This window comes from Anguilla anguilla, chromosome 18 (genome assembly GCF_013347855.1).
Source record: "Anguilla anguilla isolate fAngAng1 chromosome 18, fAngAng1.pri, whole genome shotgun sequence".
NCBI classification, from domain to species: domain Eukaryota; kingdom Metazoa; phylum Chordata; class Actinopteri; order Anguilliformes; family Anguillidae; genus Anguilla; species Anguilla anguilla.
The window spans coordinates 7,755,817-7,773,380 of record NC_049218.1 but is presented as its reverse complement, the minus strand read 5'-3'; the positions used below and the strand labels follow the sequence as shown (position 1 = coordinate 7,773,380).

Genomic DNA, 17,564 nt, shown 5'->3' with positions numbered 1-17,564 from the left:
TATACCAGGGCTGCCCAACCCTGTTCCTGGAGATCTACTGTCCGGTTAGGCTTTCACTTCAACCCTAATTTGGCACAGCTAATTCTATGAATCAGCATCTCAACAAGATCTCTAGCTGTTGAATAAGGCGTGCTTTGTTAGGATTGGCGTGAAAACCTACAGGACGATAAATCTCCAGGAGCAGGGTTGGGCAGGCCTGCTCTACACAGTGTAGTCTATGACCTGACTTAACTGGGCCATGTTTGTTATGGGCCATATTTGATGGGGCTATACATGTTGAACCACGGGTACTGAAGAGCTTGAACTGTACGCACTGGTAACATTTGGTAATCATTACACAGCTACTGCAGTTAAGAATGTATTGCAAACGTCAGCAGTTCTGTATTTTTTCCATTTCACTCAGACAGAGAAAGGAGGGATCCCAGTACAGAAAGAGCGACTGACGGTAATGTTTTTTACGGGTTGCCGCGGTAATGGCCGCGGCATCTCCCAGGCCCCGCCCCCTCACCCTTCTCCAGCCGCGGGCGGGGGTTGTAGCGGTAGCCGGCCTGGCTCCAGAAGACGGGGACCGAGCCGCGGGTCTGGACGAAGGACAGCGTGTGGCTGTGCACGTGGATCTGCTGCTCCGTCTCCACGAAGTTGGCCACGCGGCCGTCCTGGTCCACGCCCCTGCGCTTGTACCGCATCCCTTCATCACACACACGCACACACACACACGCGCGCACTTTGTAAAACAAAATTTGCAAGGAGTTTTCCATCGATGACACAAACTTGTTCCCCATGATACTGGCTTTCCAACAACACCAAACATGACTACACTGCATATGGAAAACCTAAAGTTTACATAATGCTATTTCAGCTCAGTAGCAGCAGTATGATTGCATCTCTGCAGTATTGGGACAATAGCACTACTGGTCTATCAAACACTGCAGACGTCCTGTCAGCAGGATAAACATGGCCTCTTCTCCTTTGGCGGTCTGACAAATGGCACACTTCTGTAAACCGCCCACTCAGCAGTGTATATTCACGCTCCATTTTGAAAGCTGTGTCTTGTGCGGAGCCTGACATTTTGAAAGGCCATGCAAAGCTTTCTGTGGGTTTTGATCTGTCAGAAGGAGAGGCGGTAGGCACTCATGCAACTAGCAGACTGGCTAACTGACCTTTATGTGATGACTGTGGGTGGCAATTTACCTACTACGTTAAATACATTTCTTTTAGGCTAAGGTGAAAAGGATGAAGCTTGTGGTGAGCTAGTTTCATTATTCTGTTAGGAGTCCACATGGTGTGTATTCAACATTAACAGCTTGCTAAAAACTGGCTCACACTTAAGTCACTAGCAAAAAATGATGTCGTCCACTAGTGGAGCATTATATCTGCTTTAGTGTTAGAAAAACCTGAAATTCTCGACTTGCAGCTAATTAGAAAAGCTGCACCTTGTGCAAACACTTTTGGCCTTGTCTTACTCAGAGAAACAAACCTTATAGGCTGGCCGCATAAGTATTACCTTTTGTTTTCAATATGTCTCTCTCTCTTTCATATAAACAGAAGAAATTGACTGACATTTACAGGTATTCACTGATTTTTGAAGGCTGTCACTAAAAAATAGTTGCCATCAAATGAATTTGAAAACATAAGCATGCATGCTTTTTAAAAAATTAGAGGTTTGCTATTAAGTGCACATTTAAATGACACGGTTAACATCCATAATTTAGTGCAGCCTTTGAAACCTGTAATGCAATTAATCTGATTGGCCCCTGCAGAAATATTGTGCATCTGATTGGCCCTTGCTATAAAAGGATGTGTGCAACTGGACCGCTTTTTACAGGACAATGCGTGTGATTGGCCCCAGCTGTAATCATGCGTGTGATTGGCCCCTGCAGTAATACGATGCGTGCGACTGGTCCCTGTTATAATACGATGCGTGGGATTGGCCCCTGCTGTAATACCTTGCGTGCTATTGGTCCCTGCTGTAATACGCTGCATGTGATTGGTCCCTGTTGTAATACGATGCGTGGGATTGGCCCCTGCTGTAATACCTTGCATGCTATTGGTCCCTGCTGTAATACGCTGCATGTGATTGGTCCCTGTTGTAAAACGATGCGTGGGATTGGCCCCTGCTGTAATACCTTGCGTGTGATTGGTCCCTGCTGTAATACACTGCATGATTGGTCCCTGTTGTAATACGATGCTTGGGATTGGCCCCTGCGTACCTGCGCGGTGCCGGCTCCGGCGGGAGATGAGGGCCACGGTGAAGCGCGGGTGGATGTCGTCCACGCAGGTGAGCTCCTGCAGCGGCGTCTCGGGGCTGCTCTTCTCCTCGTCCGAGCCCTCGTTGTAGTTCACCACCAGCTCCTCGATCTGCACGAAGCCCTGGATGACCGGAATCACCCAGAAGTCCACCTCCGGGACCTGGGAGAGAAAGTCAGACAAAATAGTGTCCCTTTCCAGTCAAACGACCGAGACCAAGGCCCTAATACAGACAGGCCAGACAGCATCACTCCATCTGCACGGTAATAAGCCAGATAAAACTGTGTCCTTTCCAGTCAAACTGCTGAGACCAAGGCCCCAGAACAGACCACCTGCAGAACAGAGGGACTTCAGAAGAGCCAGACAGCATCCCTCCATCCCCACGGTAACCAGCCAGAGGGTCGTCAAGGAGGGCTATATCTGTTCCTGGATTCCAGGCCAACTTCTGCTCTTAATTATTTAATTAGCCCAATCATCCACATGGACTGATATTTTGGCTGAAAGGTATTGACTAGCCCATGAATCACAGCAGATAACTGTTTTCTGTCTCTTTATGAAATGTTTTACTGCGGTCTAATCTATAAGTGAGCCTGCGTTGGTGTACAAAGTTAATTAACCTTCTGAGTCAGGGTAATTGGCGAAGGAAAAACCTGCACACACACACACACACACACACACACACACACCAGCTCTGCAGGACTGGATATGGCCACCCCTGATGTAGTGTATCGAAGTTATATCACAGCCTGCAGTTGCAGATGGAAACACTTCCAGGGATTTCTCACCCCTGTGTGGGTTCAAATGAGATGAGGATTTGTGCCAGTAGACCCTCCCTAACCCCGAGCGTCACTGCTGACGATTATGCGTCTGCATGCAGTGAAACAGGCTGCAGTCAGCCCCCGACACGCTCAGGATTTCATCCTGGACCACGGGGCCCATCCAATTGGCTAGTTCGCAGCTACAACTCTGTAAGTCCATCAAAAGTACATGCCTTCCTGCTTTTTGAATTCAACAAAACTGAAGAATTTGTTAATCCTTACAAAGTTACCTTTAGGAAACCATATCTGATCAGAGTCGTGTTGACAGGCACATGCAGGTGGCAAGCAATAACTGATTGCTTTAACACACTTTGCTGTATTACTGTTGTGTGTGTATGTGTGTGTGTTCAATCTAGGGGGGAAGAGTTTAAACCAACTGTTCTATTCTCACTTTAAAATGATTTAGCTCAATGCGACAGTACATGGACCTACACATACATTTCACTAAAACTTGCCCTGAATATTGGGGGGGGGGGGGGGGGCCTCAAATGCAATTATTTAAAGGTCGCCCGACTCACTTGGTACCAGTGCTCCTATATGTCTTTTGTGATAAAAAAAAAAAAACGCATCATATAACTGAGTTTCCTAAATAAGTTACAGAAGAGTGAGAAGTAAGAATTCCCCTTTATCTCAGCACCCTCTGCAGCGTGACTAATGAAACAGAAAGCCTTTGTGGGAAAGCGTGAGTCAGTGCAGAGAAGCCGTTCCGGCAGCAAGAGTCCCTCCCAGCCACATCCTGTTTTTTTTTGACACCATGTGGCAGACATACCCAACTAAAAACCATTCCCCAAACACTAAAAAAGCAGCTGTGCACTGTATCTCCTAAACTGACTTAGAGAGAACACTCGGGCAGCTGTTTTTTTTGCAGATTAGCATTAATTCCTGAGTATATGTGGGGAACTGTCATATGGAGTCGCCGTACTGCTGCGATATTGTAGATATTACAGAACATGAATCAGGATGAAATTAGCAAATACTGAGCACCCGTTAGAAAAATGTCAGCCAATATCAGCCAATGACGTTCGTACTTATCATTCTGTGGGTCCAATTATATGTTGTGACTCTTATATGAAAGCCTTTGTGGGCGACATAGCTCAGGAGGTAAGAGTGGTTGTCTAGCAGTCGGAGGGTTGCCGGTTCGATCCCCCGCCCTGGGCATGTCGAAGTGTCCCTGAGCAAGACACCTAACCCCTAATTGCTCTGGTGAATGCGAGGCATCAATTGTAAAGCGCTTTGGATAAAAGCGCTATATAAATGCAGTCCATTTATATGCAGGTGCAATGACCTTCGAGAATGGTCATGTCATTTTTGGCAGTGATTATATCAGCCTCACTGGTGAAACTAAAAATACTGCAGAGACGGTAGAATCTCTGTGGTCACAAATGGGAGATCCCCTCACCCTGCATAAAAAATCCAATAATAACATTCAGGGAACCCATTTATTTCCACCAAGAACACTGCAACAAACTCTTGCGGTTTCTGTGCGTTTTCAAGGACTGTTGTGGGGGCCAGTTCACAGAGGGATTCTGAAGGGATGCTCAGAAGACATTATCACACAGGAATCCTCCTGAAATTGTCCCATTCGGAATTTAATGGGACTTTTCCAAAAGGGTATCGGAGAAGAGACCATCTCATAGGGTTCCCAACAGCTTACCTGCAGGTTAATGAGGTCCTGTATCATGTACTTGTTCCAGAAAAACCGGTCATCAACCTTGAAGAGGGACAGAAAGGGTTTATTCCCATTTATACTTTACAAGTTCAGAATGCAATAATGACAAAAATGATGTCACATCCTGGAATATAATTCACTGTAGATACAATTATCACGGTGTTTTACTGAACTGTAAATCACTGTAAACATACAGCATGCTGTTTTAACTGACCTATGGTTCCCTGTAAATGACTAGCACGGTATTTAACAGAACAGTGATTCACTGTAAACACAAGTACGCTGATCTGCAATGCTCAATCGGTTCATTTCAGACAGCGCTGTAGTTATATTTTCAGCGCAGGGCGTTAGCGAGATGATTCCTCACCCGTTGCCAGAGAGGCAGGCTGGTGTTCTGTGCGTCTCCCTGTCTCTGGACAGTATTAGTCAGGTCATAGGTCACACTGTAGTAGAACGAATCAGAGTCCATGAATATCTTCAACAGCTCGTCGAGCAACCGCTTCTCAAGCCGTTCCTTCTCCTTGTTCTCCTTTACCTAGAGGACAAGAAGTAAGGAAGTAGTATTTGTTGTTTTGCTCCAGCAGGAGACCCGAACCGAACTGTGGGCGGCAAACCGAATGGTTCGGTTTTTATAAAACGACCTGTTGCATCGATAATCCAGTACATTAAAACCGGAATTTCCAGTACTTAAATATTACAATGAAATGATATGATAAAAAAAAAATAAAAAAATGATAACAATGAAAAAAAATTCTAAGTACTGGAAATATTTCCATTCATGTTCTATTATCTTTGGCATAATACTGGGTGTGGAGACCTACAATGGTGCTTGCTATTATCTCTGTGAGGCGTATTAAACGAAAAGACAAATTAAACCAGCTACCTTTTTCTTGATGGGCACGGCGACGTTTGACTTGATCTGACTGAAAGTTTTGAGCAGGAACTTGGACTCATCGGGGGACTGTGAGATCTTCTCCGGTTTGTTGATACCGAAGTGGTGCTTCTTACATAGCTGAGGAAAGAAAACTTAAATGAGAATTCAAAGTAACTTAGTACCATAGCACCGAATGGTACTGCGTGCAACGGTACAGAACCTAGATTAGAAACACCCTTTGCCTGACACGGAGGCAAGGCATTCAGCTGAATGCAAAGGCATGCAAAACAAGACGGTTAAAAGCACACCCCTGGATACAAAGAACAGTTAACATTCCCTCATAAAAGGGGAGGGGCCAGGATCATTTTGACTCATGGATGTTTTTCCTCCACATCAGCCTCTTGTAGCTCCCACAAAGCACCCCTTGGCCTCACAGCGGTTACCGTTACCAGTGGTTACAGTTACCAGTTTTTTCCACTAAGCTGGCAAGTATGACCGTTGTGAGAAGAAAGGCGCTACTGAGAAAAACAGCTAAAATCCAGAATGATGTTGATGTTCGCAGCCAAGCCCAACCCTGCTCCTGGAGATCTACAATCCTGTAGGTTCTCACTCCAGCCCTAACAGAACACACCCTCGTTCAACAGCCAGAGACCCATTTCATTGAGCTGTTAATTAGTAAAATCAGGTGTTCCTGAGTTAGGGTTGAAATGACAACATATGGGATGGTAGATCTAGGGTTGGTCAGCCCGGCTTGGTTGAAACAAAAACCTGCAATCACAACGGCCCTTTCTGGAAAAGACAGAGGACCCCTGCAGAGCTTTTCTCCCTTATGAATCTCCAAACCACCCATATTGCCACACCCTTAACCATTATGAGTCATAGTAGGGAAGTTAAGCCCAATTCTATAGTTCTGCAACTTGCATAACCTAGAGCAATTACACAGATAACATTCACATCACCTTCTTAAATTATATTTCCCAATCACTATATAAGAAATTATCAAGAGGTTTACAATATGATATCATATTAATGTTTGCACTTAATTTTAACTGATTTTGATAAATGGCTTGATGATCTTACAGGGAACTGGCTTTAAATCTTGCACACAGGTTCTCATTTTGGCATGCTTTGAGTTTAAAGTTTAAAATTCATAGCACAGTGGCCGTACTGAATATGGCAAGTGAAGGTGGATGAAAGTGGGTTTTGATTGTTTACCTTTTGCATAAATTTTTTGTATCAGCAAAGTGCAAGCACGTGTGCACGTGCACCCCACACACACACACACACACACACACTTCCAACCCCAACCCCTAAGGAAAGCTAAGTGCTGTAGCCGAATGCAAGTGTTTCCCCATGGTGGAATTCTGTTGGAAGCTAGTGATTCTGGAATGTGTACACACACGCAGCATTCACATTCCTGCCGTTACCTTCTCATGAGAACATGAAAATATTTCATGCAGAGAAAACCCCACTCGGCCAATCTAAGCTCCTCAAATGCATCACCTTGGTGCAAGCTGAGGACTGAAGCATTTGGTTGGTTTTGTAAACTTTTTGGTTTTTGGTAAAATACAGAGACCAGACAATGTAAAATTATACTATAGCTTTTAACCATGACCAAGTAAAATGCCAGTTAGTAGTCAACAGCAGTATTTACCAACATTTGGCTGAAGGGCTGGTGTAATCTCTTTTGGTGTCTGGAATTGAAAGCTTGTCTATGGCATTTCTTAGGGAAGTTTGTGTAGTGTGGAATAATACTGGGTTCACCTAATCTCACTCCAGGCCCAACGCACTGCATTTTAGCACTGTCTAGTACTGCAGGATTCCTCATATACCCTCCACTCAGCAGCAAGGCCTCACAACTTCCATGTGATTTTCAGAAACAGAAGCTGCATGATTTTGGCTGCTGATTGGCTGTCTTATCAACACCCTACAGATATCGCAGGTGATGTTTTTTTTTCTTTTTCCTGGAAGCTTTCTTCGTGTGGCCTCTGAAGTCTGGCTGTTTACTAGCGCATCAGGTAAAGATGAAAGAAAGCCAATATGCCCCACGACAGCGATGATTGTTATTATGCTTTTAAAAATAAAAAAAGTCGATAATCGTGGATATGGTCCATCGCCCGGCCCCGGATTCTGCATGACTCACCTCCAGCTCCAGGTCCTGGGGCTCGTCCTCTGACAGCGGGATGACTGTGATCTTGGTTATCTTGTACACGCTGTGGTCACCGGGCAGTTTGCCCACCAGGGCTTTCTGTCGGATCATTATCAGGCCCAGAGGGAGATCTGCGGATGGAACAAACGAGGTTTCAATCGTTCGTGGAGGCACAATTCCAGAGCCAAATCAGTTTTATCCAGCCGTTTTTATGTTTTTTTTTTTTTTTTTCCCCACTTCCTGCAATTCAGAACCGTTAGCCTTGTGGAAAACACTCCAATACTCAAGGTTGGAACACCCTTAATATTTGCTTCCGTTTCAGAACTTTGGGATTACTGTTAACATAATTAGCAGAGGAAAGGGTGTGCCAGGAGACTTGTTAAGAAGGGATGGTGAATATATACCATGGGGCACACGATTGGTATTCTTCAGAGTTTTTACACCACTTAGCAAAGGTATTGGTGACATACCTCAAAAACTCACTAAATGTGTCATGGTTAAATAGGCGGGGTGAGCTGCATTTGATGATGCCCCAGAGGTCACATTTCTGCAGCAAAATCCACTGTGTAGCAAAAGGCATGTTCACTCTACTCCACATGCTCTTGTGAACTATTTTACGCCCTACGGGCCACACAGTACTACAGGAGAGACAGTGACTATACTAAACACGACAGACCACACAGTACTATGCCGAATTGCTATTCTGGATTAATCGACTCCATTCTTGCCCGTTAAAGCAGGGCTGCCCAACCCTGTTCCTGCAGATCTACCATCCCATAGGTTGTCATTTCAGCCCTAACTTGGCACACCTGATTCTACTATTTAACAGCCCATCAAGCTCTCTAGTTGTTGAATGAGGTGTGCTTTGTTACAGTTGGAAAGGAAAACCCACAGGATGGTAGAACAGGTTTGCAAACCACAGATATACATTATTGGGTTAATTAAACAATTAAGAGCAGAAGCTGAAATCTGGAAACAGATGCAAGTACAACAGAGCTGCCAGCTCCTTCTCAGAAAGAAATGGCTTCCCTGCTTCACATTTGTAGCTAGAAGCCGCTAGATGATGTCATACGTTCATTCATGTATTTGAGGGACATCAATTTTGCTGTTGCGCTAATATGCATATACATCCACTGCACATTACATTCCCATTGCCCATGAGATGGTGCCGGCTGGTGTTCAGACTGACTTAAACAAAATGCTATTAACAGACAAATGTAAGCAATATGGAAGGCCTAGACAAACGAAAGGAGTGAGTGAGTGAAAAACATCAGCTACGGCTGACAGGAAAACGGACACAGCTAGCTGGGGCCGGCTGTAGCCCTCCCCCTTCCACACTGTGAGCACCCCCCCCCCCCCACCTCACAGGGCGGGCACGCTGTGTACCCCCCCCCCACCCCCACCCCTTAAAAAGAGGGACAGCGGGGGGGCTGGTATAAATTTTGGCTGCCTGGTGGTGACAGCTCTCTAAGCAGCTGAGGATGACAGCTCTCTCTCAGTCCTCTCCTCTCATTCGTGGCACCCGTCACCATGGAGCGTGCAGAAGACCTCAGCGCTCTGACGCTGGGAAAGGCTGCAGGACCTGTCGCTGGCCACTTCCGAGCAGCGGTTCCCAAACGTCTCCTCGGACACGCCCAGCCGGATCCAGGTGTTTGACGCTTTCCACCTCAAGAATATCCACAAGTATCTGAGTCTGAAGGACAGCACCCCTCGGGTTAACAATCGTAAGAACAGAGCCATATTCATAAACCGTCAAAATAGCCGACATCCAAAGCAAGGAAGATAACGCAGTCACGTGAACTTAGATCAAAGGTGTCAAGACTCCAGCTGACTGAAAGGAAACCACAAAAACCTGCAGACACTGTAGCGCCTTTGGGTTTCAGTTTGACACCCCTGATTTAGATTAACGATACTAAAAGGTGCAGCGACGTTAATCTGGAACTTTTGAAAAAATAAGGACAGAATAAGAAGAAGCACTCTCTACAAAATTGGAAAAATAAGGTAGGAATTTGGAACTTCTGCTGACACTCCACGGACCTCTCTATGATCAACAAATGGAACAGCACTGACGGTGTTAGAATCCCCGATGTAACTTAGCAACCAAACGATGTCACATAAGAATGTCCCAATTGACTTTTATATCCATGCACCCTCATGGTGAGAGCATGGGCACATCTGTGCGCCCTCAGAAGTGCATCACCAAACCGTGGACTTGAGGCAGAAGCACTAAGAACAGGGTGACAAACCAAGGTCCTGGAGGGCCACAGCGGTCTGAGGGTTCTTGTGGTTTCCTTTTCATCAGCAACTAATTTTAGGTCTCGGAAACAAGATGTTCAGACTCTTTAGCCAATCAGTCACTTGAATTAATCATGCAAGTGTGGAAACAGAAAACCAGCAGACACTACGGCCTACCAGGACCGGAGTCTGACACCGCCGACTTAAAGAACAGGGGACAGGGCCAGTGTCCCAAAGGGACCTTTTTGAATTTGAAAGCTTGATGGTTAGCACTACACAAACTGGCAATGCAAACCGGGGAAGGAGGGGCATTATTTAGAAAACATTGGCCCACCAAGACACAGCACACCCTGCCCAACAGGCCCACAGAATGCATTCCATGGCAGTTTTCAAACATGCCTGTGAGCATGACGGCATTTTCCTGCCTAGACTATAAATAACCTAATACATAAATCAACAAATGCAAAAATGAATAGATAAATTACATAATAAATTATAGCACACGCCACACCTCACTAGGTTAACTGTAAGCGAAACTGGAATGGAAATCAGCAACGTTGGCCTGACCTCACAAGTGCCGTTCTCCACATCCAAGGGCCTACCAGCTGCAAGACCAAATATGGAGCACACATTATCAGAGCTGTTAGCGACAGAGTGCTTCTGTGAGTGGGTGGAGCCCGTGAGAATTCATGGAATGCTTTCTTTTTTTTAAATCCAAGAAACAGTTCAACATTTAACAATGAGTACGAAGTCAATGTAAAAAGCCAAACATGCCTTGTTACGGGCATTTAGCAGACGTTTAGCAAGCGCTCTTATCCAGAGAGACTTCAACAGCTTTCTCTTATTTGTTAATAAAGCATCCATTTATACAGTTGGATATTTTTACTGAAGCACCCAGCTCAGGGGGACAACAGCAGTGTTCGACCTGGGAATCAAACCTGCAACCTTTTGGTTACGAGCCCAGTTCTCTAATTATTATACCACAGTGCTTGTTAATCTGGTAATCTGAAAAATAATTTGGTTATCTGAAATACACTTGTTTGAAGTAGGGTGCAACTTTCATCAAGGGTAAACTTAAATTTAACCTCAAAATCCATTGAGGTTGTTAAATGTAAAAAACTGATTGTGAATTACACTAGACGGGTTAGTTTAAAGAGCAGATGTCACCAAAATGACAATAACACACACTTCAGCTCTGTATAGTGACTTAAAAATTAACATAATATTATTTCTGCAGCTTATAAAAATCAAGCCATTCCGGAAAGATCCAAAAGAAAAACAGGAACGTTTCTGATAACAGCAGTCATACACACTGGACTCACGAAGTGCCAGCTGCCCAAGGATTTGTGCATGCAAATACTGGAGGTTTTTAATCTAGCAACAACTACATACACTGGGACACAGTTTATCGTATTACCACAGCAGAATCCTGACATAAAAATAATCTGCACAGTTTAATCTACAAACGGACAGTGTTTGTCATGTAAATTGCTGGCTAGCCAACAGTGCAGAAGTTCACCATACACTCACAGTAAATTCTACAAGTAGCAATTCTGCTAGTGACAAGTACGCCTTTTCGGTTGGCTATGGCTCTCCTGACAAAGGCTACTCCTGAACTGCTTCATTTCCTACTCTTCCGGTCACAATAAAGGTTTTTAACCCTAAAGGGGTCAAAAATTGTACACCTTAAAAGGCGTACAATCACAAATATCAGATTAGAATGTTCATAACTGAACATTCTAATACTTAGGTAACAAGTCTCTACTGGTAATTGAAAGCAATGGAGTTCTAGAACACTGAGATTGAATTTAAGAGAAAAAAAAGAAAAAAAACCATTTCAAAAAATCAACTTCAAAGGGTTAAAAATATGATTCCACTGGACTGCCTGGATCAATAGGATTCTCTGGACTGCCTGGGTCTATAGGATTATCTCTGGCTTATTCTGATCAAATAAAGGGCAGTTTATCACTTATTAGAAAAGATACAGAAGACTGTGAAAATGCTGATCCTCATGAGACACAGCCATTTTGTTTCGAGCCTGATTGCAATGCGGTTACCGCTGGCAATGGACGGAATGCGGGGAGAACAGCTCGGTACACACGGGCTGCCATGCCAGCTGGTGCACAGGTATGCCAAATGGCCATGATTTATAGCAGCCTAGGGCCCCCAAAACCACCCCGCCCCTCACATCACAGAACTGTTAGGCACCCGCTATACCTCAAGAAAAAATATCCGTACAGGTACAGCTTGTTACCATACACAGAACTGCAAATAACACCAAATGTTTACAACAATGATTTTATTCTTATAAATCAGCAAAGTATTACATGAATATCTAACATAACAGGAGAGAGAATTAAGGTTCTGCTAGATATATAATTTTGTAATTTACTGATACTACAAATAGAATTTTTTTTTTAAAACATATTTTGAATAATACTGTGCAAATATACAGCTGTCCATCTCGTCAGAGAAGTAGAATGACTTCATCATCATTTGACTTACCGGCATGAAGCTGTATCTTCCCAATTACTCCCTCCACCAGCCCTAGGCACACTGGGTTCCATGCCAACAGGAGATCTGTAGCTGCAAGACACACAGAGATTGAGATCTACAGCCTGCTGAGAGCCAAACACCTGCCCCATTCACCTTGGTAACCAGACGGCCTGTCCATCACAGGCATTAAATCTTCACAAGTGCGATTCGTGGGAAGCGTGCGTTCAAGCAGCACAAATGTTGCATTACGGAAACTCTAGCGTTTAAATGAGGTGTCATTTACTGAAATGTCTTTCTTCTGTAGTTCCTACTTGTCAGGGTTCTTCAAACGAGTGTGTGTAAGGTCGGTTTTTTGCATGTTTCGCATGCGTTGAACGCCAGACCGCTAACTAACAAATTTGAGCATCACTCCAGGAGGTTGCCAACTTGCTAAACTGGTATGATAGTGTTCATACAAAATTTTGATTAATTCCCTAAACTCAGTCTCCCCAGTCTCTCACTGATTAATAATGTATCCTGTAATGCACAGTTCTGCTTTTGTGCATGCAATTTGTATATGAACTTCACTGTGTATACTGCTAATTGCAGTTGGTGGTTTCCATGGCATTATGTATTTCAAATAGTCCTGTAGCCTATGCCTACTGGCGCTTCTGACTCATCATGGCTTAACTGTTCTCCCAGCAAAACAGCACCTCACAGAAAACTTTTTAAATATTGTGACAATCGACATTTTACATAAGATTCGTAACCGTTGTGCTCCAAGCTAGTGGCATTAGACACAAATACTTTCATTTTCGAAATCCTCAGATAACGAGAAGCCGTTCAGACAGAAATATGTGCAGCTTCCACATCTCTATGTGTCGTAGTAATGAATGCAAGAATGTGCAGAATACTGATATGCAGCTTCAAAAATATACAATCGACAGATATGGAAAATATATATACATCCTGAAAAGACTCATTCATTGAATCAGATGAGGAGCTCCATATGATCGTAATGCACAAGATTCCTGGTCAAGGTTTCTGCATTCCTGACTGAGCACTTATTGCAGAACTGACAGGGCTAGAAAATGGCCGAAGCTGAGGTAGCTTGGAATGACCCTACAGCATTTTTTCAGTAGCATTAGCAGCATGGTAAGGTCTTTACTGCGCGCAGCACCATGCAATAAGCTATGCGCCATAAGCCTGCACATCGGACCCCTGTAGACCCGACATACTGGATTATTCAACATCATTTGGCCAGGAATGCATTCTTGCTAATACAGGCTAACAGCTCAAAGGGTAATTCCTCCGCAAGAATGATGTTGCACATTTCATAACAATTAAGAGATACATTAAAATGACAGGAATGTAAATTGCAAATTCTTAAGACACACATTTGGACACACAATAGCCATTACTGAGCCAGCTGTACGCTTTCCTCCCCACCCCCAGGACCGCCACTTCCGGACGCTTCATACAATCCGCCCTGAACTGATCAGATTGGCTGATATTTGATCTGACTGCGTTTCCTGCCGTTGTTCCAGTGTGAACCCACGCCCTGAGCCAGCCAGAGGAGGATGGGCTCCACCTACCGAGTCTGCTTCCTCCCAAAAACTATTCCTGCACACCTTCCAGGGAGTTTACCCTAGCCTGGATCCCCTCTCTGTGGGGGTTTTATGCCAGGGCATACTGTATACTGCGGTGATGAATTCTTTGTATAAATAAAACTGGACTGGTTGATTGATGCTGACACTGCCCTTGTAATCAGACTGAAATATCAAGTGATAAAATGTCCCTGCTAACTGGGAGATGCAGTAGACTGAACGCTGCGTGAGTTGCCATTGGGAGGGAAATGTGTGCGGCGTGCTGAATACCGAAGGGTAGATAAACTACACTGTCCTGAAACACTGCACTGTTGTCATAAGCACAACTGAGTTACGCTAAGTAGGGCAACTGATAAACTTAAGCCATTAAACTAGATCACCAGGAGCTCACAGATGGACCCAGATCACCAGGAGCTCACAGATGGACCCAGATCACCAGGAGCTCACAGATGGAGTCAGAACACCAGGAGCTCACAGATGGAGTCAGATCACCAGGAGCTCACAGATGGAGTCAGAACACCAGGAGCTCACAGGTGGACCCAGATCACCAGGAGCTCACTGATGGACCCAGATCACCAGGAGCTCACAGATGGACCCAGATCACCAGGAGCTCACAGATAGAGCTGGGCCACCAAGTGCTCACAGAAGGAGCCGGTCTACCAGGAGTTCACAGAGAGAAGTAGCCAGGCTACAGAGAGCATTGTGGGTAATAACAGTTTTGACTGTCCCTCCAGGAACTGACAGGGAGCCAACAGGGTGACCAAAACAGCTGTATTCAGGACACACAGCAGTATGTGGACAGGCTGTAATGTTTTTGATAGAGTGTGATGAACAGCCAGAGAGGTGGTACTGGAGTAACTCACCGTCAATGAGACGAGGACATGAACCTGTTTTTCCACGTCAGAAAAAAATGAGGTATGACCGGGTTTACAAAACGTTTCGCGGATATTTAAAGCAGACCTTAGTGTTACACATAAGGCAGTTTGTGATCAAAAAGGACTCCCAGGTCTTAAGCCACTGAATTACGACCAATACCAATTCCAGTATCAATCTCATCATTGACCAGGTGTAAAAAGTTTGAAAACACAGCGTACAATGACAAGGTAAAAAAAAAAAAACTTTAAAAAAAAAAACGTGGCTAGCAAAGGAAATATTGTGTTATTGAACTCACCAACCACTTTTTAAACATCTGCACGACAATATTTAGGATTTTCCCTCTGGCAATGAAAACAGAACTGAGTTTCAGAGCGCACATGCGCACAAGTCCCAGTTTGCATACTGTACTGGCAGACACACACGGGAAAATATGTACACAGACATACCTACATAGGCAAACACACAGGAGAACTTTGGACAAAATTATTTTGAACCAGTGACACTTTTACAGGCTTCATTTGCTGAATCAGATCCGGATTACAAGATTGCTGACTTGTTTGTAGTCCTGCAGATTTGCAACGGTTTAAGAATACTCTCAGCAATAAATGTTCTTAGCCAGTAATTCTTTATAATGCTTAGCCAATGTATTGTATATTTGAATAGGACATGTTCGCAGCACCCCAGTGTGTTTCATTTCTTGCTGACAGAATCAAGGCACGAACAGAGATATGACTCACAAGCCGAGAACCGAGTCAGAGCCCATGGAGTCTGTGTTCCGCGGCATCTTTAACGATAAAGACTAGATGAAAACGTCATTGGGGAATATAAAATTCCAGCCAATTTAAAAACAGGCTTTAACATAGAAAATACCTCTCCTACAGCTGGTGCACTGTCAAATGTAGTTCTATTCTAAATGAAAACACGTCACATCAATACTTTGTAGAAGCTAAATTAACTTGTAATGATATGGCTTGTGCATTGGATGCGTAGCTGAATGCAAAACACGGAAAATTTGGCATCGGCCGCTCAACTGACTATGACAACATCAACATGTCATGTCATGACGAACAGACATTGCATCGTTACTCTACCGAGCCACTCTCCTATAATTTACAAAACTGTAAAAACAAAAAAAGGCCCAAACAGAAATATTGCCAATTTCGGTTGTTGTTTGTTTGTTAGGTTGGTACTGTGGATACAGTCAGACTTCTCAATTCTTAAATGTTATTTTGTCAGTATAAATATGGCATTGGTTACATTTCTGGTTAAAGCAGAACCGATACAATGTTTCACTTTCATCCGCAAGCAAACGTTCCTCTTCATCTCACTTCCCAAATTCCCTTTTCAAGAACGAACAATGCGGCGTGTGTATACATGTTCCACCTCTCATGACAACTCTACAACTAACCTTCCACAGAAAGTAGGACACGGGCTGCGAGGGGCATGCCTCAGTTAGATGGCGTAAGCAAGCATCTTCGGAAAAAAAACAGTAAAGTTCGAGCAAGTAACAGCAATTCAATGTCATCTCAACTATGTTACACGGGCGATGTAATTAAGCCGAACAGTTTATTATAGGTATATAATGCAGGATTAAGACCATTTTGGCTACCGTGAAACTGAAAACGCGGTCTTGTCGTGCGAAACACTCCACAACAAGGGCTAGCTTCCTAGCAACTTTGGTTAGTCCATTCATTTACACAAACACCTTGCTTAGGCCCGTCTTCGTTTATCGAGTCATCTTATTATCGAAAGATAACTGTCTTAAGATGGATGTTGGAAAACGATAATATATCGCTAGCTAATGACAGAAGGAATAAAACGGAATATGCATAATTTATTTGGCTGGACATCTTACCGGGTCTGAATTCCATTGTCCCATCATTTCGGCTACACCACAGCGCTTTCTCTCCGCTCTGGAGGATATAATGATCTTTGGCTTGAAATAGCTCCATTTCGGCCACTGATGATAGTTAACTTACTGTAGCCTATGCAAATATATATTCCGAACCGGACAGACGGCTCAATTTTCCATCGTGTTTGGTCTTTCTCGGTTTTTGTCGATATTTTTTTAAATTTAGTTGTTATCTAGCAGGCTACTTTTGAAGCCCATTTACATTACAAAGGTAAAATCTCCTTTTTCAGCAGCATTTTTCACACGATCATTTGAAAATACCCTTCTGTTGACTTCCTGTCAGTTCGTGCGAACCAGTGGTGCGAATAGACCGACTGAATCAATTTCCTGCACAGCCAATAACATGTGACTTCACTCGTCATCCTAAACATGTGTCTCTTAAAGTGACCCATCTTGAGTATAAACATGGATGGATGTTTAAAAGCAGCTGATTTGATCTCAGAAACATTTCACATTGCGAATGGCACTCCTATAGGTGTACTCGGAACAATTTTAATTACTGATATTTATACGGAGCGGGAAAATTACCGTTGGCTACTCAGCAGCTGGCCTCTGTATAATACCAGGGCAACCGCTGATTTTATTCATTGCAATAGCGTTTATATAATACATGCACTTGCATATACAGTCTATTAGAAAATAGTCATTGTAATCCAGATTGTCAAAGTAATTGTCGACCCTAAATATAAGTCTTGTTGAATA

General features: G+C 43.9%; 1 protein-coding gene across 1 annotated transcript in view; it reads right to left on the bottom strand.

Annotated features, from left to right (window-relative positions):
* The window catches only part of inpp5f (inositol polyphosphate-5-phosphatase F), a 28,596-nt gene extending 11,411 nt beyond the window's left edge, over window positions 1-17,185 (bottom strand). The window contains exons 1-8 of the mRNA XM_035400552.1: window positions 16,806-17,185; window positions 12,498-12,578; window positions 7,752-7,888; window positions 5,618-5,746; window positions 5,102-5,269; window positions 4,720-4,776; window positions 2,211-2,409; window positions 509-688 (exon numbers count right to left, since the gene is read on the bottom strand). Coding sequence (XP_035256443.1) covers window positions 509-688; window positions 2,211-2,409; window positions 4,720-4,776; window positions 5,102-5,269; window positions 5,618-5,746; window positions 7,752-7,888; window positions 12,498-12,578; window positions 16,806-16,902 — 1,048 coding nt within the window. The 5' untranslated portion in view covers window positions 16,903-17,185. The remainder of the gene's footprint in view (window positions 1-508; window positions 689-2,210; window positions 2,410-4,719; window positions 4,777-5,101; window positions 5,270-5,617; window positions 5,747-7,751; window positions 7,889-12,497; window positions 12,579-16,805) is intronic.
* Between the last annotated feature and the right edge of the window lie 379 nt (window positions 17,186-17,564).